This window comes from Rutilus rutilus (genome assembly GCF_951802725.1).
Source record: "Rutilus rutilus genome assembly, chromosome: 9".
In the NCBI taxonomy this organism is placed as follows: Eukaryota; Metazoa; Chordata; class Actinopteri; order Cypriniformes; family Leuciscidae; genus Rutilus; species Rutilus rutilus.
The window spans coordinates 9,078,209-9,104,763 of NC_140223.1; the positions used below are offsets into that span (position 1 = coordinate 9,078,209).

At 38.2% G+C, this 26,555-nt stretch overlaps 1 protein-coding gene across 1 annotated transcript; it reads left to right on the forward strand.

Moving 5' to 3' along the window:
- Window positions 1-384: 384 nt before the first annotated feature.
- On the forward strand, window positions 385-24,533 carry LOC311296710 (NACHT, LRR and PYD domains-containing protein 3-like). The gene is made up of 9 exons (XM_084418586.1): window positions 385-1,300; window positions 2,756-2,847; window positions 3,833-5,155; window positions 10,777-12,543; window positions 14,425-14,595; window positions 16,439-16,609; window positions 17,267-17,437; window positions 20,308-20,486; window positions 22,636-24,533. Coding segments are annotated over exons 2-9 (3,822 nt in total). The 5' UTR covers window positions 385-1,300; window positions 2,756-2,809; the 3' UTR covers window positions 22,638-24,533.
- The last annotated feature ends 2,022 nt before the right edge of the window (window positions 24,534-26,555 follow it).

Genomic DNA, 26,555 nt, shown 5'->3' on the forward strand with positions numbered 1-26,555 from the left:
ATATCAGCTAAATGAAATTAAAATATACTATAAGGTACATAATATATGAAATAAAATAAGGTACATTATTCTTTTGGTTTCCTTTATTATTTCAACACATTCAACTTGTATTGATTAGGCACAACAAAGTGCAAAACTGCAAATACTGAGACATATACACAGCTTTTAAAACAGTAAACATAAGTAATAGCTTATATATATATATATATATATATATATATATATATATATATATATACATATATATATATATACATATATATATATACATATATATATATATATATATATATATATATATATATATATATATATATATATATATATATATATCAAACAATCAAAATAAAGCTGTCATAAGTGCAAAACTGCAACTGCAGTTTCAAGTATCAAATCTTATTTGGGGAAATAACAACATTCAAATATCCCTGAAGTATATCTTTCAGACAGTGAGTACACATTTTAAAACTAGAAAAAACATTGCAAGTGTACAGTAAGTACAAATCTGCTAACTATGTGCTGTAAACATACTCTTGATGAAAACTATCTAATAACAAGAATATTTCTTTCCTCATTCCTCATCCTCAGTAAACACACAGGTCTATCGGTCCCTCGCTTGCTTGCCGTAGTTGGCACAGTAAATAAGTACTTCTCCGTCCATTCACTCTGAAACTTACGATTTTTTTCTGTCAACTTTGCGGTTTGGCGCCAGTTTGGCTTGGACAACGTCATGTTAGATGATTATGAATGTGTCATAGGCAGCGTGAGAACATCGAATCAGCGAGAATGAGTGTTTGTCACCATGGAGACGACCAGCTCCGCTCTAGAATCTTTGCCTGTACGTTTGTCTGTGCGCCGCGGCAGGTTCGTAGATTTTTTTTAGACTTTTTTTTTAGACTTTTTTTTTTTTTTTTTATCTGCCGCGGGCCAGAATAAATTTCATTCGGGCCAAATTTGCCCCCGGGCCGCTATTTGAATAGGCCTGGCCTAATACATTGAAATGTACTAATATCGATATTGCTCTAATCGCGTTTAGATTCTCAATTAACTCGCTCAAAATAAAAAGGCTATAGTTTTTGTTGTTATTTAGTTTAGTTATTTCCCTATGGCAAACCACTGACAGTCAGATATTATTAGTGAAAGCACCCCTCTGAATCTGCAATGGTTTATTCCACTTCTGTTATGACTTGGCCACAGTCCAAAACAAAAGTGAAACTTATCTTTGTTGGGACACGGGCGCCATTTTATAGCCTACCAAAAAAGATCTGCGTCACATGTCCAAGAAAGAATAAAGACAAGAGTAAGTACCAAATCTCATCATTAGTCTAAAAAGCATTCTTGAAGATTGCTTTTAGTTTAGTACGTATATGGTACTAAAACCTACGATAAACTGCGGTGATTCTTCTCCGCACAACATCGAGCGCAGTTAACGTAACTTACAGTGCTTGGTCGACGATATTGAGGCAGTAACCTCGCTTGAGTTTAACTCCGTCTATTAGCATACATACTTACATGTTTGTGTAGTGTGGGTTAGTCTATTTATGTATAATATATATTTTTACGCGCTATTTTTTTATTCAAAGGCCGCAAAAAGTAAAACTACGAACTATTGTCAGTTGTTTATTTCTGCATTTGCTGTAAGATTATTTTTCTAATGGTTACATGTTCACAATGCCTTTTTCCTATATTTCAAGCTGCTAAGTTTACCTCAAAATGCTCACCACCACAGACTTATACCAAAGTTTCACACCACCACTTTTACTAGTACGTTACGTTAACTTACATTAACAACAAGAGCTACAACAGTTTTTTTTCTATGCCACCACCTAAGCAGGTAATATAGGCTACTGAGAAACATTGAATTTTTAATCACTAAACCACTTTTATTCTTCATCAGTATACTGTTATTTTCTTATTGTTTAGTTGCTCCCCAAGAGTAAATAAATAAAATGATTTAAGTTAAAAAAATAAATTAATATTTTACTTCCTAGGCCTACATACAATTGAAAATAATCATGCTAGCACAGTAATTATAGTTATGTCAGCAATTCATTAATACTTTCCAATGTGGCTGACAGTCTTCATTCCCAGCTGCGGTTCTTTATAAATGAGGGTGCGGCTGTTTCAAAAGGGGCTGGGAAAACTCCCGCCCCAAATTTGGTCATACCAAGTCGATTCAAGTAACAGGGTGAACACACTTATGGTTGTGGTTGATTATTTGGAAAATATGAACAAAAAGGTACCATAACAGGAACATGAATTGGTGGACAGCTGGTGTTGTTGTTACAATTACAATTATAATTTATAAGTAACTTTAACATGGCTAATTCGGTAATTTCTAACTTGATGACTTCAGTTTAAGATTCAAGTGTTTTCAAGTATTAGGACTTATGTCATCCTGTGTCCCTACACAAGTTTTGGGTAGTTAAGATTTTGAAAAACCCTTCTGTATGCAGTACAGTCCTTTCAGCAAAATCTTGATAAAAATCAAAACAAGTGCTTGTTTAAAAAAAAATTGTTACATGTATTTCTCAGTACTTTTCGAAACTCTTCAGACTGTCGGTAGCCTACAGCAGCAGTGTCTGAGGATTAATCTGTGGATCAATTCGTCATTGTTTTTATATAAAAAAATGCTTTCGATGACCATATTTTTCAGATTTTACACGTTTACATAACACTTTCAAAATTCCATAATATTTACAAAAAGAGAAATACTCAACTAATTTATTATTATTGTGACTCTGTGTTGGTTTAGTTTTGTGAGTCAGTGTTTTGGTGAAGGTGGAAGATCCAGCTATCCTGATCCAATATGGATGACTCTGAGACATCCAGTGATGAAGAAACCAGGTACTCTTTTTAAAGATAATAAATAGTAGGCTAAATATTGATACACCAGTAAAATGCCACAGTGAAGTTAGGTATAAAGATATGCTGGTTTAATATTATAGTATAATTGTATAGTATTATTTCTCTCCCGTATAGTATAATAAATTGTTTCAGTGTTTCAGGAACAAACAGTTGTGAAATATTATAATGTTATGCTGTAACCGTATGCTATATGCATAATAATTAACTCTGGAACATTAAATTACTGAAAAAGATGTTAATGTGAACATAATGAGAAGCAAGTGGTCCTTGCCATTATTCCATATTTATATAATAGAGAAAAATTGATATGTACAGTAAATGTTTATGTTTATAGTATGTGTGTTTTAAATCTAAAATGAACAAAGATGAATTAAAACACTGACATTTTGGTACATGTGTGGGAACAGCTAGTACTGATGGTGGACAACAGGTGAACTGGTGTCCATTATAATGACCCTCACTCTTCTGTTATTCCATTCACAAACAATCATCACGTTTATCAGATTCAGAAATATCTGAGATCATCTATTTCCACAGGTACAGATATACTAATAGCAGAACTTGTGTAATGTACAGTATGTTTTTTGCCTGAAATTGGTAATTCTTGTAATTTATATTAGTATGCTATTCCCATATTAAATATATAAATTGGTAAGGATATCTTCACACAAATAAATGTTTAAATGTTTTCTCTTGAAAGTGGAAGTGTATGTTTATTCATTTGTTTTGCTAATGTGTTATAAGTGTCTGATTTACTGACATTTTTGTGTCCCTGTATGTTTGGGCCCTAAATAAATAATTAAATAAGTGTTTACAGATTGAAGTGGTTCTTAGTAGAGGTCAGTTTAATGATTGAGGGGATTTCTGTCACAGGTTGTTGTATATAATGTGTTTATTTAAATTTAATGTGATTTTAGAGGTGAACCAAATGTTACAGTTTAAATGTTACACTCCTCTCTTACAGTTTAGTCCAGCAGGAATCATCAGACTCACCAGAGACCAGCCGTGTGTCTATGAAGAGTGACTGTTCTATGGATCATCCAGTGCGTTTCAATGCTCAAAAGAAATCATCAGACTCACCAGAGACCAGCTGTGTGTCTATGAAGAGTGACTGTTCTATGGATCATCCAGTGCGTTTCAATGCTCAAAATAAATCATCAGACTCACCAGAGACCAGCTGTGTGTCTGTGAAGAGTGACTGTTCTATGGATCATCCAGTGCGTTTCAATGCTCAAAAGAAATCATCAGACTCACCAGAGACCAGCTGTGTGTCTATGAAGAGTGACTGTTCTATGGATCATCCAGTGCGTTTCAATGCTCAAAAGAAATCATCAGACTCACCAGAGACCAGCTGTGTGTCTATGAAGAGTGACTGTTCTATGGATCATCCAGTGCGTTTCAATGCTCAAAAGAAATCATCAGACTCACCAGAGACCAGCTGTGTGTCTATGAAGAGTGACTGTTCTATGGATCATCCAGTGCGTTTCAATGCTCAAAAGAAATCATCAGACTCACCAGAGACCAGCTGTGTGTCTGTGAAGAGTGACTGTTCTATGGATCATCCAGTGCGTTTCAATGCTCAAAAGAAATCATCAGACTCACCAGAGACCAGCTGTGTGTCTATGAAGAGTGACTGTTCTATGGATCATCCAGTGCGTTTCAATGCTCAAAAGAAATCATCAGACTCACCAGAGACCAGCTGTGTGTCTATGAAGAGTGACTGTTCTATGGATCATCCAGTGCGTTTCAATGCTCAAAAGAAATCATCAGACTCACCAGAGACCAGCTGTGTGTCTATGAAGAGTGACTGTTCTATGGATCATCCAGTGCGTTTCAATGCTCAAAAGAAATCATCAGACTCACCAGAGACCAGCTGTGTGTCTGTGAAGAGTGACTGTTCTATGGATCATCCAGTGCGTTTCAATGCTCAAAAGAAATCATCAGACTCACCAGAGACCAGCTGTGTGTCTATGAAGAGTGACTGTTCTATGGATCATCCAGTGCGTTTCAATGCTCAAAAGAAATCATCAGACTCACCAGAGACCAGCTGTGTGTCTATGAAGAGTGACTGTTCTATGGATCATCCAGTGCGTTTCAATGCTCAAAAGAAATCATCAGACTCACCAGAGACCAGCTGTGTGTCTGTGAAGAGTGACTGTTCTATGGATCATCCAGTGCGTTTCAATGCTCAAAAGAAATCATCAGACTCACCAGAGCCCAGCTGTGTGTCTATGAAGAGTGACTGTTCTATGGATCCACCATCACATCATAAATCATCTGCACACCGGTACAGTATTACTGCATACATATGGTATCAGTATTATTTGCAAACACTAAGGAAATACTATTTTCTAGGAGTTGTGTATGTGTCCCTCAATTGCCCTTAGAAAAGATGGATTTCAAAATCCTAGTCTTTGTTGGAAGAACTCAAATGTGCAGAAGATGCTGGAAAACCAAAGAGTTTGCAGGACCTCAAGTATTTTTCTGAAGATCAGTTGGCAGTTAAACTGCTCAGGACAAACAAGGGACTCATGAACAACTATCACAAAACTAAAAGACAGCTGTGGATCACCCAAGTAATGACACACAGTATTAAAGGGGTCCCATTATGCTTTTTCAACTTTAGTTAGTGTGTAATGTTGCTGGTTGAGCATAAAAAAGATCTGCTAGGTTACAAAGCTCAAAGTCCACTCCAAAGGAAGATATTTGATTGGTAAAACTTTACAATAAGGTTTATTAGTTAACATTAGTTAATGTATTTACTAACATGAACTAACAATGAGCAATACATTTGGGTTACACTTTATTTTAAGGTGTCATTGTTACAGTGTAATTATATATTTAAGTACATTTGTAATATTAATTAACTACACGTACTTACTATAGGGTTTGGTTGAGGGTTAATAATTGCATGTAATTATGCATAATTTACTGTCATTACTATGGTAAGTACATGTAACAAGAACACTAAAATAAAGTCTTACCTACATTTGTAACTGTATTAGTTAATCTTTGTTAATGTAAGTTAATACAAATACAGCTATTCATTGTTTGTTCATGTTAGTTAACAATGCATTAACTAATGTTAACAAATACAACCTTTGATTTTAATAATGTATTAGTAAATGTTGAAATTAACATTGACTAAGGTTAATAAATGCTGATGAAGTATTGTTCATTCTTAGTTCATGTTAAACTAAGGTAGTTAACTAATATTAACTAATGAACCTTATTGTAAAGTGTTACCATTTTATTTAACAGAATTATAACATTAAAACATTATAACCTCAACGTTTGTCTGTGCGCTGCACATTTTACGGAGAGCAGATTCCAGAAGAGAGTACAATGCAGGCTATACGCACAAAAGCTTTTCCTGAAAAAAACATAGCCATTCCCATTTTGTTGGGACAATCTGTTGTTTATGGATCACTAATGTAAGTATGTCTTATTATTTGTAGTTGTGTTTTCTATTAACAGTTCCAGTTAAAAGCTTTATGTAGCTGCTATGATAGCTATGATGTAAACAAAGGGAAAAGCTTTGCCTCCGCTAGCCTGCTAACTTACAGTGTTGATGTAGTGTTTACTTTAGCTTTTGTAAGCTTTCACCGCTCCATTGGAAAATTATCCATGATTTTGTGATTGATTGTTTGTATTACCAGAGTTTTCCAAAAAATATGATTAAATGGATAACATCGTATTTATAATCAGAAACATCCTGTGAAATCCATGCTTGCAAAATCCATAAATGAAAACTGTTCAGCACGATCCTCTTGTTCATTCAAAGTCTGAATCGGGTTTGAAATTGACACCATCATTAATATTTAGAACTGAGTAGTGCTTGCGGTTATGAAGGGGCGTGAACACCAAGCAGTGCCCATCACAACACACTGGGCCAGCTAACCAATCACAGCCCATTTCATATTTCGGAAGGAGGGGCTTCATCAAAAAAGGCCCATTCGAGAGAAATTGTGTCACAATTCTGCAAGAGATAGGACCCGAATGCAAATGAGCAGACAAGGGTTTTCTATTAAAGGTGAACTAAGTAACTTTTTTACCTTAACCGAACAGCTTCGGAGTCATTGGAATAGTAATATGACATTTTTCGGTTTGAATGGTGGTCGTCTCGCACACGTATGAGTTCTTCACACTTTCGTCATGGCTGAACCGGTAAAAAAGAAGCAGAAAGCTAGGAAAGGTTTGTCGGAGGACCAAAGAAAGAGGAAACGGCAGACTGCCCGAGCAAGGAGTCAGACTCGAGTAAATATCGTTCTTGTTGATGGACTAGTAGACATCTTCAGAGGTTATCTGTGCCTGTTCGATGTCCAACGCTTTGTAACACGGTGTGTCAGAAGGAGAAATAGGGATAGCTCACAGATGAAGTTATTACAGAGGCCAGACAGACTCACGGAGGCGATTGGCATCTCACAACTTGCACTTTATTCCCCAATCGAACTCGTGCAACTGTTTGTCACCCCTTCTACTGTCCACAGCTTTACTTGATAAACAAAAGTAGCATAAGAATGAGCATCAAACTGAAATAACCCGCATACATGGGGTGTTCGAGGTGCACATACAATACAGACTGCCGACAGTTCAACAGGGCGCGTGCAGCTCTTAAAGGGGCCACACCTTATTTCCACTCATTACAGCTTCCATCCTACTGAACAGGTACCGGTATAGAGGGCGGAATGGATCAGGCCGTGAGTGCAGAGATGGCTCTGCGCGAGTGGTATTTACGACAGTAATGTTAAATACAAGTACTCCACAGCGACTCTAGAGGTAGCTGTTTGACAAAAACGGAAAGCTGCATAGTGTGCCTTTAACTAGACTGAAGACTTGAGACAGCAGGGAAAGTGAAGCGTGAACTAGGGCTGCACGAAACTGGGAAAATATGCGATATGCGATGTTGTGGAGTATTGCGATAATGGTATTTCTTGCGATATTAAATTTCCCTAGAGAAATGCTTTTTTTTTTTTTATCATTTTTTTTTTTTTATCATTTATATATGTAATGATCATACTAAAATAAACAGGTAAGCTAATAGATATTCTTCTGATCTTCAGAAGAATATCTCAGTTTTTTCATAAAGAGTTAACGTTACACATGCAACACTTAGTTGTCTGTGAAACTCTGTTATTGTTACTTGGCATTTTGTTAGCAGTTTTGGTAGATTTGGGCTTACACTTTTTGAAGTCTTCATATAGCTCCCTGAGATTGCGTTCCAGATGACTGCAGAGATTAGTTTCCTCTCGATGTGGCCAACATTTTTCGGCACAACTTAGTGACACCGTCACCGTCACTTATGTTCACATATCGCGTTTTTTCGCAAAATGGAAGCACATTTTTCCAGGTCCGCCTATGCTGCGACGAGATGAGAACATCTCAACTTTTCAGTTGAAAAGTCAGCAATCTCACAGCAATCTCAGTCAGCAAGCTCATGCAGGTCATGGTTGCATAGCAACGACAGACGCAAGCGCGTGTGGAAAGGAGGAGATAGCGGCACGGCCACACTTTCCATGCGTTTTTAGACGCGATATGTGAACGGCCTCTTTCACAGTACCTGGCTGCATTTATAACACGTCTTCTCTATTGAAGCCAAAATATTGCCATATTTCAGATGTACAGTTCTCTTTAGGCACAGGTTCTTCGCTGTTGTCATTTTCCTCGCTTGTCTCTACTCCCGCCATTAGTTTTTATTTTCCACTCTCTGCTCTGAGCAACTTGGTTCCCCTTTGGGCCCGATCTAGCCAATAGCATAATAGCACCTACTGGGGAGGCGGGTATAAAGATAGTAAGGCCATATTTGATTGGTCGAATTTGGATAAACAACCTATGCATGCATGACACACATGCTTGGCACATAAAATAAATGCAGTTTATCGCACCTCTCTGCGATACGGATATCGCATATACTATTATCACGATAACGATAATTTTTCGATATATTGTAAACTAAAGCCCTAGCGTGAACCACAGTTCAGGTGACCACTGAGACCATCAGGAAGATAGCGATGACGTGAGTACAATAGAGGCAGCTCCAAAGGAAAGACCAGGCAGGAACATAAGGAACTCGTAACTTGATGTAGATCTCAGATGTAGCACCAGTCTTGCCGCCAAGTAGAGGCTCACAGAACCAGAGGTTCTGTAACCCAAACAAGGGTTAGATAGCTGCACCAGTCAGGCAGTTAAGAGTCAGTGGCCAGGGAGCTCAGGATACAGGGCAGGAACACACAAGACAGACAAGATATAGCAACAATTAAGAGAACCAAAATTAAACTAAGACCAATGACTAGAGAAACAAAAAGTAAAGAAATAAAAATAACCAAAGCAAACAAAATGAAGAGTAAAAAACTAAGATCCTAATAATAAAAAAACTCGAATTGCAAAAGAAAAGCAAGACTTCCTCAGGGAAAATAAGAACTGAAGAAAAACAAATTACAAATAATTCAAACAAAATAGAACACAAACTAAGTTATAATGCACAAGAGCTAAAGTGAAGCAAAACAGGACTAGAGAAAAATAAAATAGCAATAAGGATACTCTGACACTGGAAATAAAAATAAAAACTAGAGCAAGCGCTCTGTGTGAGTGTGAGTGTGAGAGAGAGACAGTGTATGCGCACGCTGTATGGTTGCTGCCACTGAGGTACTATAGCCCCATCGACGTGGTTGTGTATGATTTAGCAATAGGGGACAGCTGGTGAAAATCGGGCCGACTCCCCGAATTTTTTTAACATGTTTAAAAATTATCGGGAGGTCGGGGAGGTGCTCATAACGTGCTCGGCTCGGCTCGTAATTCCTCTCACATGCTGCGAGCCGCGACCATGCGAGCATCACCGATTCCACTCGATTTCTCCCGAGTGAAAAAAAATCATCTGCGAGCTCGTAAAAACAGCAAAAATCGCACCGTGTACGCCTGCCTTTAGACGTGGACTAAACAAGGGGGCGTGGCAACAGGAAACAAGGAGGCGGGACACGATGAGCACATGGCAAACACAAACTAAGACAGAGCCACTCAAACACAAGACAAACATAGAAACATGAAACAAAGACAACACAGACAAGGCTGCCAAGGCAGAACCCAGACAGACTGGGGAGAGAGGTGCTGTAATAATGTAAAATATAATGAGTTTTTTGAACAATCAAGCATGAAAACATAGTACACCCCAAAAACAAAATCAAGAGTTTGTCAAAGGGCATAATAGAACCCCTTTAAAATGAGCATATGTAAAGGGCGGCACTACATTTTTATGATCTTTCCCATTTTTTTAAAATTATTAACATTTTGCAGATTTGTCAGACTGAGTGGCACAGACGGTAGAGCACTTGACATGTATCTGAGCTATTGGTACATCGGGACCCAGTTTAGATTCCAGTCTGGTTCATGTCCCGATTTCCTTCCTCTTTCTCTCTTTCTATGCATTCCTGTCACTATACATGACACCAAACTATAAGAAAAAAAATGCAAAGAGAAAAAAGTATATTTTAACATTTTGTAAATTCTGCAAGGTGTATATCCATACATCAGTGCAACGTGCAAACAACATACAATAATGTCAACAATAACAAAACAATACAAGAGTAACATGTGTACAGAATATACTAGAAAGAATATAAACTGATCCAATTCTTTCTGATGTTTTACCATAAATTTTATATTGGTAAAGCATCTCCACACATCAGCAGAAACATCACATTGTCGTGTGTTTTTCTTGTTTAAATGTGATGTCTGTTGATTTAGAATTTCGATTTTTTGATTTTAGAATTTTGATTTAGAGGAGCCAATTAGGCTCTACAATATGAATGTTGTACACAATTATGTAAAGTTGCTCTATTATTGAATTATTGCAAATTTGCATTTATTTTTTTGTCGACTGAAATGTAATAATGTGTTATTTTAATTCTACAGTCGTAAATCTAAACTTAAATCAAGTCTGAGGAAGAAGGTTGAGTGTCTGTATGAGGGAACAGCACAGCAGGGAAACCCAACACACCTGAATGAGATCTACACAGAGCTCTACATCACAGAGGGTGAGAGTGGAGAGATCAGTAATGAACATGAGGTGAGACAGATTGAGACACAATCCAGAAGAGCAGCAACAGAGGACATACCGATCAAATGCAATGACATCTTTAGACCTTTACCTGGACAAGACAAACCCATCAGAACTGTGCTGACAAAGGGAGTCGCTGGCATTGGAAAAACAGTCTCTGTGCAGAAGTTCATCCTGGACTGGGCTGAAGAGAAAGAGAATCAGGACGTCCAGCTCATATTTCCACTTCCTTTCAGAGAGATCAATCTGATGAAGGACAAAACACTCAGTCTTTCAGATCTTCTTCTTGTCTTTTTCCCTGAAACTAAAGAAATGGAAATATCCAGTGACAAATATAAAGTGTTGTTCATCTTTGATGGTCTGGATGAGTGTCGTCTGTCTCTAGATTTTCAGAGCGATGTGAGGTTCTGTGATGTAAGTGAATCAGCCTCAGTGGACGTGCTGCTGACGAACCTCATTGTGGGGAATCTGCTTCCCTCTGCTCTCATCTGGATCACCTCCAGACCAGCAGCAGCCGATCTCGTCCCCTCTGAGTGTGTCCATCGAGTGACAGAGGTACGAGGCTTCAATGATCCACAGAAGGAGGAATACTTCAGGAAGAGAATCAGTGATCAGAGTCTGGCCAATACAATCATCACACACCTGAAGTCATCAAGGAGCCTCTACATCATGTGCCACATCCCAGTGTTCTGCTGGATCTCAGCCACTGTTCTGGAGAAGATGTTGAGCGAAGCAGAGACTGGAGAGATTCCCAAGACTCTCACTCAGATGTACACACACTTCCTGATCCTTCAGACCAACATCAAACATGAGAAGGACTATGAGAAGAACGTGACAGATGAAGACATGATTCTCAAACTGGGGAAACTGGCTTTTCAGCAGCTTGTGAAAGGCAATGTGATCTTCTATGAGGAAGACCTGAGAGAGTGTGGCATTGATGTGACAGAAGCATCAGTTTACTCAGGATTGTGCACTCAGATCTTCAGAGAGGAGTTTGGCTGGTATCAGGGGAAAGTCTTCTGCTTTGTTCATCTGAGTGTTCAGGAACATCTAGCAGCTCTATTTGTGCATGATTCCTTCACAAAAAACAGCTTACAGGTTTTCTCTAGTGTGTTTCCTGACTTTTCCATGTTACTGAAGCAGACTTTATCAGATGTACATCAGAGAGCTGTGAATAAGGCTCTACAGAGTAAAAATGGACATCTGGATCTTTTCCTGCGGTTTCTTCTGGGTCTGTCAGTGGAGTCTAATCAAATTCTCCTACAAAGACTAATGAAACAGACAAGTAGATCTGATAGCAATGAGGAAACAGTTGAGTACATCAAGGAGAAGATCAGGACCATTGACTCTCCAGAGAAATCCATCAATCTGTTCCACTGTCTGAATGAACTGGGTGATTGTTCACTAGTGGAGGAAATACAACAGTATCTGAAATCTGGAAGAATAAAGGAAGTCAAACTCTCTTCATCTCAGTGGTCAGCTGTAGTCTTTGTGTTGTTGACATCAGAGGAGAAGCTGGACAAGTTTAATATGAATGATTTTGTTGAAAGAGACAATAAAACTGAACAACTAAAGGTTCTTCAGAAGCTTCTTCCTGTGATTAAAGAATCCAGATCAGTTCAGTAAGTATCAATCAGAACAATCAGTTCACTGTTAAAACAGGAAAGGAAAATAAAAGTTCATAAATCTTCAGAGCTGCAGATGTTGTCTAGAGTTCAGTGGTCAGTATTTGATGTGTTTCCTTAACCGTGACAATGTAAAATTCCTTCAGGCATTACAAACAAAGTCAGAAAATGTGTGTATGAATAAATAATTCAGGTTTACTAGTTGAATGTTCTTGCACATAAAGAAGGAATTTAAATATTTAAACTAAATGATAAAGAAATTAAGACCAAGCAAACAACTGGAGAAACAGCTCATTTATCAAGTAGCTCAAGTCTCCTAAAAACATTTGATGTATGGTTTACACAGCAGAGTCATACATTTATATTTTACTTTTAGATGGACAATTAAACATTTACTTGATGTTTAGATTAAAGTTAAACATTTTGGGCCCTATCTTGCACCCAGCGCAATTGACTTTGTACACCGACGCATGTTTCATTCCTATTTTGCACCCGCGCAAAGCGCGCTTTTCCCTCCACAGAAGAACGTCGCTAAACTAGGGAATGAACTTGCGCTCCCTGGGCGGTTCAGCGCAAAAAAGGAGGCGTGTTCCGGCGCAAACAATCCCTGGTGCTATCTTACTGTTCCATAAAACAATTGCACCACTGGCCAGAACAAACCTAGTCTAAAGTCAGTGTCGCGTTGTTCATTATGCTATTTTAAGGGCGCATGCTTGACCATAATGTATAGCGTGCACAACGCGCATACACTTTAATTCTCTAATCTACACAGAAACAGCAGTTTTCATTTTTGCAAATCATATTATTACAAACGATAGATAGATAGATAGATAGATAGATAGATAGATAGATAGATAGATAGATAGATAGATAGATAGATAGATAGATAGATGTGAACCGCTCCTGGCGTGCGCCTGGCAAATCCGCCGTTATAATAGCAATACGCCAAGGAAAAAGCGCGTCTGCTCTTAAAGGGAATGTGAGATGATGCTCTGATTGGTTTATTTCATGTTACGCCCAAACCACACCTATGAATAATGAAGCTACTTCAGACCAACCCCTTTTAGATTTGCGTCGGGCGCAAGAGCTATTTATCTCGCCGGGAAAATAGCAACAGCGCCGAGACCTGCCCACAAAGTTACTTGCGCTTTGCGCTTTGACACTTGCGTTTCAGATAGTTAAAATAGGGCCCTTTAACTTTACTGTGAAATTGACAATTAAGAATCAAATCACTGAGCATCTGAAATTAGTGATGGTTCTCTAGTAAAGTGCAGATTTAATGTGTAGCAACGACTCTTACATAACAAGAATAGCAATGTACAATGAGACATTTAAGATTATTTACAAGCCATTACTTTTGCAAATATTAGGAATGGAATTTCAAAAATATATTGATATGAATGTTTTTCTATTAATCTGTTGTGCGTATCTATTTTGACATGCCGTTCTGCAGCGTGTAATTGGCCATCGGTCCTCTCAGCAGCAAGAAAAACAAAACTTTTATTCAATGGATTATGTATAGCCTCGAAAGAGCGCTCCCTTTACAATCATTATAAAGCTGTCACTCAGTTCACAATCTCACAAAGTTACATTATAAACAAAGTTGTCTACACTGCATTAAGAAAATTTGTATTTTTGTTAATGAGAGGATTCGCGAGCGTAAAGAACTCGACACTGAACAAAAAAGAGATCAGCAAACATGTCTGTGATTGGCTACATTTCTCACCGCTGCAAAAACACTTTGTAAATAACATCAGAAACATTTGACCATGAACCTTGGATAAAATTTGTACATTGTTAAATTATATTGGAATTGAAATTTGTTGGAAAGCTATTTGATAGTGTTTAAATTATTTTATTTTATTTTCATCTCTACAGGTTGAGTTATTGTGATCTCACAGATGAAGGTTGTGCTGCTCTGACTTCAGCTCTGAGATCAAACCCTGAACGCCTGAGAGAACTGGATCTGTCTGGGAATAAAATAGGAAACTCAGTGAATCTGCTGTCTGATGTACTACAGAATCCTCACTGTAAACTGGAGAAACTGTGGTAAGATCATATTTGACTCTCACACATGAATCACAATGTAAAGTATATTTGAAGTGTTCAGCCTCTTTATGCTGCTGTGAGTTCAGATTATTGAGCTGTAAATGATTGAACACGTTTTACATCATCAATCAATGACACGTTTGGTGATGTGAGCTGCGTTACAAGCGGGATTGAAATGGTGGCTACAGAAATCTCTAATGTTTATTTTGGTCATGGCTTGTCTTGAAAAACGAAGTCGATTTGACGGTTGTCGTAGGAGAAGTCACACTGCAGGACTGAGAGTCAAATCTTCAGACACTGCCAGAATCTCGTCGGAGGGAAAATTTGATCGTAATGGTCATTAATCGGCTGCCGGTGAACATGTCAAATAGAGCTGCACTATTAATTGCAATTAACATGAAATCGATTTTACTTATCGCTATTATGAAATCGCAGAAGCTACGATTATTTATTATGTGCAGCTTTGTCAGTGACGTACGGCTCAGGGCTGCGTTTCCCAAAAGCATCGTAAGCCTAAGTTGATCGTAAAATCGATCGTACGACTGATCTTAATATTACGGTCTGTTTCCCAAAAGCATCGTAGCTTAAGTAGCACTTGAAAATCTTCGTAGATCTACAAGTGCTCTGGAGTAATCGTACATCCCCAAGTGCATCGTAAGAAGACAGATTTATGAGGACACCTGCAGGACAACCAGGCAGATTACACCTTTAACTTTATTCAAATGCAATGTGATTATAATATAAGGTTTTGATTGTACTTTATTGTACACTTTATTACTCTTTTAGTACACTTTATTACTCTTGTTGGTTAAATTAATGTATAAATTAAATAATTAAAAAGGTCAGAAAACAAAACAAAAAAATAGAAATAATTTAATCTAATAATTTTAATCAAAATGAAACGAATTAACAAAAAATAATTAAAATAAATCCTTTAAATCTGTTAAAAATTACATCTTTGTTTCGCTCTCCTCTGAAAGGACATTAATTTCATATTTTTGAAAGGTATCTTTTCTTGTTTTTTTGTTTTGTTTTTGTTTTTCAGCCATTTTGTCAGTGCCTCTGCCTGTAGGTGCTTTATATAGACTTGTCTTGATTGCTAATCCACAACAGATGACAATTATTAGGTTAAACGTTCAGAATACGATTCCATATAAGGTTATGTTTCAGAACTTCACAAATGGACAGCGACTCTTAAGTAGCACGTAGAGCGCGTTCTCACGCGTTCATGTTAAGTGCTATTTTGGGAAACGCTCGTGGAATTACTGCGAGCGTTCATAATCTTGCACGTAGAAAGCGCTCTTAAGAGCTACATCGTTATCGGGAAACCCGGCCCTGATCAGTAGTAAACGCTGCTCCATCTGAAAGCACTGCGAGTTTGAGTCACTTTTAATGTGCATTTGAAAAAGCAACACACATCAAACATCTTTCCAAACAAAAGACAAACTAACGATCAAACACTTCAGGTTTTGGCCAAAGATCAGAGGAAACTTTTAGGATTTGCACAATTTGTCTCAGACGGCCAAATCGTGGCCAAAATCGCACAGTGTGCAGTCGGCTTAACAGTAAAACTAACCTATGTAGTGAATAGTGTCATTTATTAAAGCAGATTTTGCACAAGACTGACTTGTATTAAAGTGCAAATAAGAGATTATTTTTCCTGATTGAATGATACTTTAGATGTTTTATGATCATATTTTGTGACATTTTAGATCTCAATCTAATGATCCATCAAACATATTAATTTGTGCTTTAAGTTTGAACTTTCTCTTTAATAATGGATTCACTGCTAAACTGATCTGATCTGAACTGAGAGTGAAGTGTGTGTCATTGTTCTCTACAGGTTGAGGGATTGTGGCGTCACAGATAAAGGTTTTGCTGCTCTGACTTCAGCTCTGAGATCAAACCCTGAACACCTGAGAGATCTGAATCTGTCATGGAATAAAATAGGAAAATCAGTGAATCTGCTGTCTGATGTACTACAGAATCCTCACTGTAAACTGGAGAAATTAGAGTAAGTTCATATTTGACTCTCACACATGAATCACAATGTAAAGTATATTTGAAGTGTTCAGCCTCTTTCTGCTGCTGTGAGTTCAGATTATTGAGCTGTAAATGATTGAACACATGAGCTGATCCTCAATAACATGATACTGCAGGACTGAGAGTCACACTGAAATACACACTTTCACACACAATCAACATTTCAGTCTCTTGATTTTAAACAGACTCGAGCTCAACACAGTCAGAACTGAAAAATGAAGAACATGCTGGATTCATTCTTACTGTTAATTATGTTCATCTTTCTGCATTGACACTTTCTAAAGGATTGTTTTTAATTGTGTAAAATGAAAAAACACAGACACACTAATTGACACTCCATACATATTACATAGTACAGATCTCAGTAACAGTAAAACTAACCTATGTAGTGAATAGTGTCATTTATTAAAGCAGACTTAACACAAGACTGAATTTTATTATATATAAATTGATTGAATGATACTTTAGATGTTTTATGATCATGTTTTGTGACATTTTAGATCTCAATCTAATGATCCATCAAACATATTAATTTGTGCTTTAAGTTTGAACTTTCTATTTAATAATGGATTCACTGCTAAACTGATCTGAACTGAGAGAGTGAAGTGTGTGTCATTGTTCTCTACAGGTTGAGTAAGTGTGGCGTCACAGATGAAGGTTTTGCTGCTCTGACTTCAGCTCTGAGATCAAACCCTGAACACCTGAGAGAACTGAGTCTGTCTGGGAATAAAATAGGAAAATCAGTGAATCTGCTGTCTGATGTACTACAGAATCCTCACTGTAAACTGGAGATACTGAGGTAAGATCATATTTGACTCTCACATAGTGTTGTCACGGTACCAAAATTTCAGTATGCGGTACCAATACCAGTGAAAATCCACGGTTCTCTGTACCAATTTCAGTACCAAAGCTTAATTTAGATTAAATTTACATATATTAAAGTGTATATCACGGTTACAAAGATGGAAACTGTAGTATTAAAAACACTTTACAATAAGATTCCATTTGTTAGATAACATTAGATAAAATGACCTAACAATAAACAATAGTTATATACTGTCGCATTTATTCTCCTTGGGGTTCATTTAAAAATACATTTTTAAAATCAAAAGTTAACATTATTTCTGTTAACATTATTTAATGCACAATGAATGAAGTGAACAAACATGACCAATCAAGTGTTTGTATTAAATAACATTCACAAACATTAATTAATGTTGTAAAAATATATTGTTCACTCAATGTGTTGATGTTAGATAATGCATTAAGTAATGTTAATGAATGGTATCTTATTGTAGTGTTACCAAACTATACAGGAGATAAAACGTGTTTTATTTGACTTGACTGTACTTTTATTTAATCCAAAACTGCATTCATATTTAATTTTAAAAGGGCTTTTTAAACCTGCTGAGAGTTATCCAGCCAAGAATAAGACTAGAACTGCTTTTCTGACGGACTGATATTAATGACATAATGACGGCTTTTTATTTCTCATTTCCATAAATATATCTAGTAGTAAAGCTAATGCAAGGGCTAGAAATCAATTAATCATTTGCTGATACTTCCTCGTCATCATGGAGAGCGCAGTTCGCACCGCTTTCTCCTTTCCACAAGCGCTTGCTCTCCCGTGGTGTCTGTTGTTGCTATGCAACCATGAACATAGGCGCGCCTGGAAAAACGAGCACGCCGTGCCGCTTCTATTATGAGCGCGCTTGCCGCGCGCCTACATTTGAAATAACGAATCTGCACGCGCAAAAAACGCGCATTGTGAACGGCCCCTTATGGCAACGTGACATTAGCCTAATCCAAAATATTTCCATATGTGTCTCTTTCCTCCTTTCTTATCAACAAGTGGATTTACAGCCACCACATCAGCAGCACCGCCGGTCGCCATCAGGGGGGTAATCGAGCTCTCGAATTCCGTACCACCCCCGGGGGCTGCCATTGGCTAACAAGCCTTCACCTGCTGTTAGCATTCCATTGACTCCCATTCATTTTGGCGTCACTTTGACAGCGAATAACTTTATATCTGAGGCGTTTAAAGACTCCATTTGTCCATTGTTTATTTCTAAAGAAACACGACAATGTGTAAAAGGCTCCATTGCCTTGTATCTTTCGTTATGGCCCCGTAGAAGCAGTTTTTGTAAAAATAGGCTAACGATTGCGTCATAACCACGCGACTCTCTGGAAATTATCGTATAGACAGGAGGAGAAGCTCGCAGTCAATCGGGGGGACGCAGAGGCATAAAGTCAAGAGAGAAGCCCATAGAGAGTCATAAAGTTGCTCCTGCTCCTAGCTCATGGACAGCTCCTACTCACACTCTCCATCTCTGCAAGATTCGGAAGGGAATGATTCAGATTTCGCTTGGCACAGCTACTAGAAGACTTACAACTGTCAGACAGGCTACTCACGTCACATCTACGTCGTCAAGCTCAGTTTGAGTCTGCGCAGTACGCTCAGCCGTCAGGAAGTGAGTGCTTCTAATTTGCTTCACTTTTCTCTGTTGAAACCTCTGGGGTCACTGTGTCCAGTTTATATACTGTCTATGGTCTCCATGTCTCAGCACTTTTATGAAGAGGACGCAACTGCACGCGCATCAAGTACGGGGTTTGAGAAAACCTGGTACTGTGACGTTTAAAAGAAATTTAGTACCGACTTGGTACTTGGTCTTTGACAACAGGACTCTCACACATGAATCACAATGTAAAGTATATTTGAAGTGTTCAGCCTCTTTCTGCTGCTGTGAGTTCAGATTATTGAGCTGTAAATGATTGAACACATGAGCTGATCCTCAATAACATGATACTGCAGGACTGAGAGTCACACTGAAATACACACTTTCACACACAATCAATGTTTCAGTCTCTTGACTTTAAACAGACTCGAGCTCAACACAGTCAGAACTGAGAAATGAAGAACATGCTGGATTCATTCTTACTGTTAATTATGTTCATCTTTCACACACACACACACACACACACACACACACACTAATTGATACTCCATACCTATTACATAGATCTAGTAAGTAACAGTAAAACTAGCCTATGTTGTGAATAGTGTCATTTATTAAAGCAGATTTTCCACAAGACTGAATTTTAAAAGTAGGGTATGGGATTTGCAAAACGGCCGGCAGATTTTGAAAATACACAACTCAAATGGTACTACCTTCTTTCCTCCAACGCTGGCCCTGACTCCACCCATTCGAAGAACATGAATGGGATGGGGGGAGGGGGGTATGGTATGACCGTTTGATTGATGAACTTACTGTCCAATGATTCTAGGTGGTCTTGGAAATGATTGGCTGGAGTTTTTCGAGTCCTGCCCGTTCCACAGATTAAATTGCTTAATTTTCATTTCAGTGCTTCTAACTCAGTGGCTGTAAGTGGGTTAGGAATAGGATTTCAAGTGATTTTGAAAAAAGGGATAAAAAAGAGAATCACATACCCCACCTTTAATATAGTGTAAATAAGAGATTATTTTTCCTGATTGAATGATACTTTAGATGTTTTATGATCATGTTTTGTGACATTTTAGATCTCAATGTAATGATCCCTCAAACATATTAATTTGTGCTTTAAGTTTGAACTTTCTCTTTAATAATGGATTCACTGCTAAACTGATCTGATCTGAACTGAGAGTGAAGAGTGTGTCATTGTTCTCTACAGGTTGAGTAAGTGTGGCGTCACAGATAAAGGTTGTGCTGCTCTGGCTTCAGCTCTGAGATCAAACCCTGAACACCTGAGAGAACTGGATCTGTCTGAGAATAAAATAGGAAAATCAGGAGCGAAGTGTCTCTCTAAACTGAAGGATGATCCACATTATAAACTGGAGACATTACACTACTGTGAGTATATCTTTATTTGACGAATATGTGTATATCTTTATTTCAAGCCTTTAAATCAGGGGTGGGCAAACTACGGCCCGCGGGCCACATACACACATTTAATCTGGCCCGTCGAGTATTTAAAAAATAGTCTTAAGATCGCATTCATTTTGCCTTTTTCTTGCAATACTTTGCGTTATATATATATTGCGTTGCATATATTTGACAATCGGAATATCAGATATTTCATGCCATAGCTAACAAATGTAAAAAAGGAAAAATGACATAAAAGCAGATCATCATTCATTCAGCGCTGTTGTGGATGCGGTGTGTCATGTAACAAGCAATGACGCGTCACCATGGAAACCAAACAGACAGCGACTTAAGCGCATAGACTTGTTGCATGTTAATGTTTTTTCCTTTTTTGGAAACTCAAAAAAAATGAGAAAAAAATGTTTGGTAACCGCTTGCACACCTGTTTAGTTTTTCCTTTGATTTGTCTGCTGTTTCTTTGCTCCTCTGGATTTGTGAATGTATCCTGACTGATTCCGTTTACTGACCTTTATCGCCCGGCTTTCGACTAATTTACCGTTAGGCCCATTAAATAATAATAAGGATAAACAATATTTAAAAAGTATAGGCTATAATTATCTAACATCTGACTAATTAAAAATTAACCCCAAAACATAACATGCTAAAAATTATCCCCCATTATAAAAATATAAATTATCCCCCATTATAAAAAATTTATTGTCATAATGTCGTCTCTCAGTTGTTGAATTTCGCGCAGACATTGCCACAACGTAAATGTGTTTGCTCAGCCCGATCTCGTGAAAGTGCGAATACCACGAATTGTATTTGTAGTGCTTATGATACGCAGTTTTTTTTTGCGTGCATATGATACGCACTTTATAGCGTGTAATAGGCACGCGCTCCGCACCCCTAATCCTAACCAAGGAGTTTACAGTGCGTAGCATATGCATGCAAAAAACATTTTTGGCGTATAAATGGCACGAGAAATAAAATTTGTGGTATAGATACGCACTTTCATGAGATCGTGCTTCATAATCTGCTACTGGGCCGGCCCTCTGTCAAATTTTAAAACCCAGTGTGGCCCTTGAGCCAAAAAGTTTGCCCACCCCTGCTTTAAATTGACAAAATTTCAGTGACAGGTCTCATATGTGTGTAACTGGAGAATATAAGATAATAACTCAGCTCCACTTTAGTCTCTGTAAACTGTTTTTAATAAGAGTTTAATTCTGTGATGTGAATATGATCTATGATAGGCTAGGTCTATATGAATATTTTCATCTCTTACATGTTTACACGCACAACTTTTGTTTCAGTTGGAATTAATTCATTACGATTGATGAATCCAAATGAAGTGTTTACATGAGCGATAAATAAAATGATCGGGTTGATGTGTGTGTTTATATGTCACAAGCTTCAAATGGGAATTGAGTTTTTGACATGCACACACTGCACGAATATTTCCCGCTGTTTGCACATACTATTCTCCTACTTTATTTGTTTTAAACAGCAGACTTAATATTTATATATGACGGGTCAGGTCCTAATTAGGAGACAGTGAGCACATGAACCGTTGTGCCGTGCTGCTTATATTTATCACACAGTAAAAACACCCGTACCTGCACCCGAAACAGCCTGTGGATGAGAGTCTGAAAGAAGGACTGAAGGCCGTGAGATTGTGTTGGTCATTCATGACACTTCATTCAACAACTACAACAGCTCGTACTCATCATACGGCATTACGTCATTGCACACGCACAGAACTTTCCAGATTCGGTTTTCAATCTGATCAAGTGTTTACATGTCCTCTCGATCAGATTAGAAAAGGAATAAACCACCCAATCCGGTCGAAATTTCATTCAGATTGAGTTCATACGATTAAGGTGTTTACATGAAGGCTTTTCAGTGCGAGCCGTCAATCTGATTACTAACAGATTATTTGTTTGCATGTAAACGTGGTGTGTGTGTGGGTGTGTTTAAGTAAGTGATAAAGTGAGAACTGTTTATCATTTGCTGTTATTAATCTATTCCAGTTTTTCATTAATATCTCTGGGTGTGTTTTTCTGAAATGATCTCCAGATGTGATGTGACTCAGTAATGTCTCATACTCATATTTGTCTGTCTGTGTGTTTTATTGTAGGACTCTCAGTGTTTAGACGTCAGTTCAGTTTCCTCAGGATCAGCTGATGGTGAATAAAGAGCCGCTACAGAGACTGAAGACACAGAGACACACAGCGATCACACTGACGTGTGTGTGTGTGTGTGTGTGTGACTTCACACCAGTTTCTTGTTTTATAATAATAGCTCATGAAAATGAAAACAGCAGCTTTGAATTGTTTCAGATTTGTTAGATTTTGATTACAATGTAGATGGTGAAACACTAATGTTATTTATTATATTACTAATTGCAATGTTAAGTTCTATCATATTCCTCTTGATGTATCTAGTATTTCTAAAACCAACAACATAAAAACAGTGATATGAGTGCAGGCAGTGATCTGATCCAGAAATCAATCCGGAGGGTGAGTGTTTGTTACACTAATCTAGTTAAAGTTTATTCATAAACGAAAGTGTTACTTATTATTTGTATACCGCGCTATATATTATTTACCTTCATACTCTTACGTTTCAATGACCAAACGAGAGCATGCATGGGTCTGGTTTCTTGTGTGTTTTAAGAAACACAATGGAATCAGAAATATGCAGTGTTGTTAATAGAAATAATAAGCTTGCTTTGTAGAATATAATGCATATATGTGACCCTGATATTCAGTCTGCATATTGCATATTAAATGGATTTCTTTCATCTTATGTTAGATTTCTGATAAGTTTAGATAATCATATAATATGTGCCCTGTAACCTGTATCCTTATAATATTCTGGGGTACATAAACATAAGTAACCTAGAGCTGTTTTATACACTACTAATATGTTATCCTGGATCACAAAACCAGTCACGAGTCGCACGGGTATATTTGTGGCAATAGCCAACAATACATTGTATGGGTCAAAATTATAGATTTTTCTTTTATGCCAAAAATCATTAGGATATTAAGGAAAGATCATGTTCCATGAAGATATTTTGTAAATTTCCTACCGTAAATATATAAAACATTTATTTTTGTGAGTGAATGCAGCACAATCGCAAACATAAATGGACAACTTTTTGAGATTTTCTCAATGTTTTAATTTTTTTGCACCGTCAGATTCCAGATTTGAATTGTTTTAGATTTGTTAGATATTGATTACAATGTAGATGGTGAAACACTTAAAATACGTTGCAAATGGTTAAAGCAAAGTGAAAACAAGCCTTAGACAATAGATTTATTGTGCAATACAGACAGCGTTGGGAAAGGTTTTATAAGTTTTATCAAGAGTCTGACTACAGAAGAGATGTTGTAAATTATACCAGCAGAGGAAGACAAAGATTATGCAAATAATTTCACTGAACATTTATTTCTGTCAAATATTTTTTTATTATTAATCGATTTTTTATATGATGATCTATTAATGTTTCCAAATAAATCTTCACATTCTTTTATTGGTTTCTTGTTTTTTCCCCCTCCTGCTTCTAAACACAGTTAATTACTAATTGCAATGTTAATTTCTATCATATTCCTCTTGATGTATCAAGTATTTCTGAAGCCAACAAAAAAAAAAAACAGTGATATGAGTGCGGGCTGCGATTTGATCCAGAAATCAATCCAGAGGGTGAGTGTTTGTTTCACTAATCTACTTACAAAGTTTATTCATGATCTAAAGTGTTACTTATTTGTATCTATTATTTACCTTCATACTCTTACGTTTCAATGATCAAACGAGAGCATGCATAGCTCTGGTTTCTTGTGTGTTGTAAGAAACACAATGGAGTCAGAAATATGCAGTGTTGTTAATAGAAATATATAAGCTTGCTTTGTAGAATATAATGCATATATGTGTGTTATTGTGAACTGGACAGCACTGCATACTACTAGAGCTCAATGAATGATGTGCTATCCTCCTTATCAAGGACTCTTGCATTATAATAAAAGATCATCAAACATTAATGTATAAAAGATCATTCATTTGTAAATGAAAATGTCACATAATTTAATTTATTTGCCTTTTTTTTTTCTGAAACATTACATACTTGAAGCATTAACTTTAAAATAATTTTAGATTTTATATTTTTTATTAATTGTTATTATTAAATAATAATAATTAATATATTAAACTGATATTTGTGATCACATGCCACACTGACACTGCTTGACAAACATGCATATGTTTGTTAATATTATTTTAAGTGTTACCCAAGTTTACGTCTAATTATAATTGAGCTTTTTCTTGAACTTTCTTGAGAAAAATTAACAATTTTACGGAAAATCCTTGAAACATTGTTTTATTTGGATTTTGCTCCCTCATTCAGGTTCAGCTACACTGATTCAAGAAAAATGTATTTAAGAAAAAAAATAACAAAAATATGAATAAAATAATAAAAACAGTAAAACAATTACCAATAATACTAATGATTTTATCATTCACAAATGTTAAAATAAGTGATTGGAATCAGACCGCCTTGACCGACCTGCGCAGCGCGACGGACCTCTCCCTTCGCACTACGAAGATAGCAGCACAGGCTATCGGGCGATCCATGGCCTCGCTCACTGTTACAGAGCGCCACCTGTGGCTAACGCTCGCTGACATGGGTGAAGCTGAGCGGTCCGTCTTCCTCAACGCCCCGCTCTCCCCCACCGGCCTCTTCGGCCCAGCAGTGAGTGGCCTCGTGGATCGTTTCTCGGAGGTACAGAAAGCTTCGCAGGCCATGAATCTCTTCCTGCCTTGCCGCTCGAGTTCCGCTGCAGGCCGCCCTCACACACAGCCTCCTGCACGCAGCTCTATTCAGCGCTCGTCTCGTCCTCCGCCTTCGCAGCAGCGTCAGCGTGGCCGCCCCAGGTCGCGTTCAACCAGCCAGCACAGGCCGCCTCCCCCGCGGGGCCCCCGGCCTAAGGTTTCGCTGAAATCTGAGCCTGCGAAGTCCTCCTAGCATGCGCCGGGAGAAAAAGACGGTTGAGTCCCGCCGCGGCCGGACCACCGTCAAAGCTCGCCTGTCTACCTCTGCCAGTCCCCTTAGAAAAGGCTACTGCAGTAGTGTTCACCGCAGCCAACAAGCCAGTTCTACAACTCGCTCGCCTGCACTCAAACGCCGTTTTTACGGCGACCCAGATACATCGCAAAAAGAGCATAAAGTCTGGTCATTCGGCTCACGCCGACAGTGTTATGAGTGTAGTAAACATGCCCACACCCCAGTGTTCATTTCTACACACAAGCACGATCTCCCCTGTGTATCCCACAGAGCACACTCACATAAAGCGCGCATTTGCCGCTCGAGTGTTAAATGTAGGAAATGTGCCCACTTCCCAGTGCCCACGCCTACACACTGCCCGCTCTGCTTCACATACTCGGGGTTTAGATCTTATAAAGCCCCCTGCCACCGGCCGTGTTGTAAAAAAGAGTCCTGTGCCCGCTCTCCAGCGCTCACACTCACTTGTAAACACTCCCATGCCCGCCCCGCCTTCGCGCCTCGGGCTGCCCATGACAGCGCGCTCTCAGTCCCAAGGGGCCGTGTTCATGAGCGCTGTTCAGCCGGTTGTCGCTATCAGCGAGCCCCCGTTCCCCAGCACCGACAGCGCTTTCGTCGCGCTTTCGCCGCTTCAAGTCCCCTGTCCCGCGCTTTCGGGCTCGGATCGAGACGAAAGTGAACACGGAAGCAGCCCATCTGCTTCATACAGAAATAGCGAAACTGTTACGCAAAGGGGCGATAGAGCGAGTTCACCCTTCTTTGGCCGAGGCAGGCTTTTACAGCTGTTACTTCCTCGTCCCCAAGAAGGACGGAGTGCTCAGACCTATATTAGATCTGAGATATTTGAACAAAGCTCTCATAAGACGGCCGTTCAAAATGCTCACGACCAGACAAATCCTCGCGCAAATTCGCCCGAGGGACTGGTTTATTTCTCTCGATCTGAAAGACGCATACTTTCAGATTCAGATTATACCCCGTCACAGGCCATTCTTGAGATT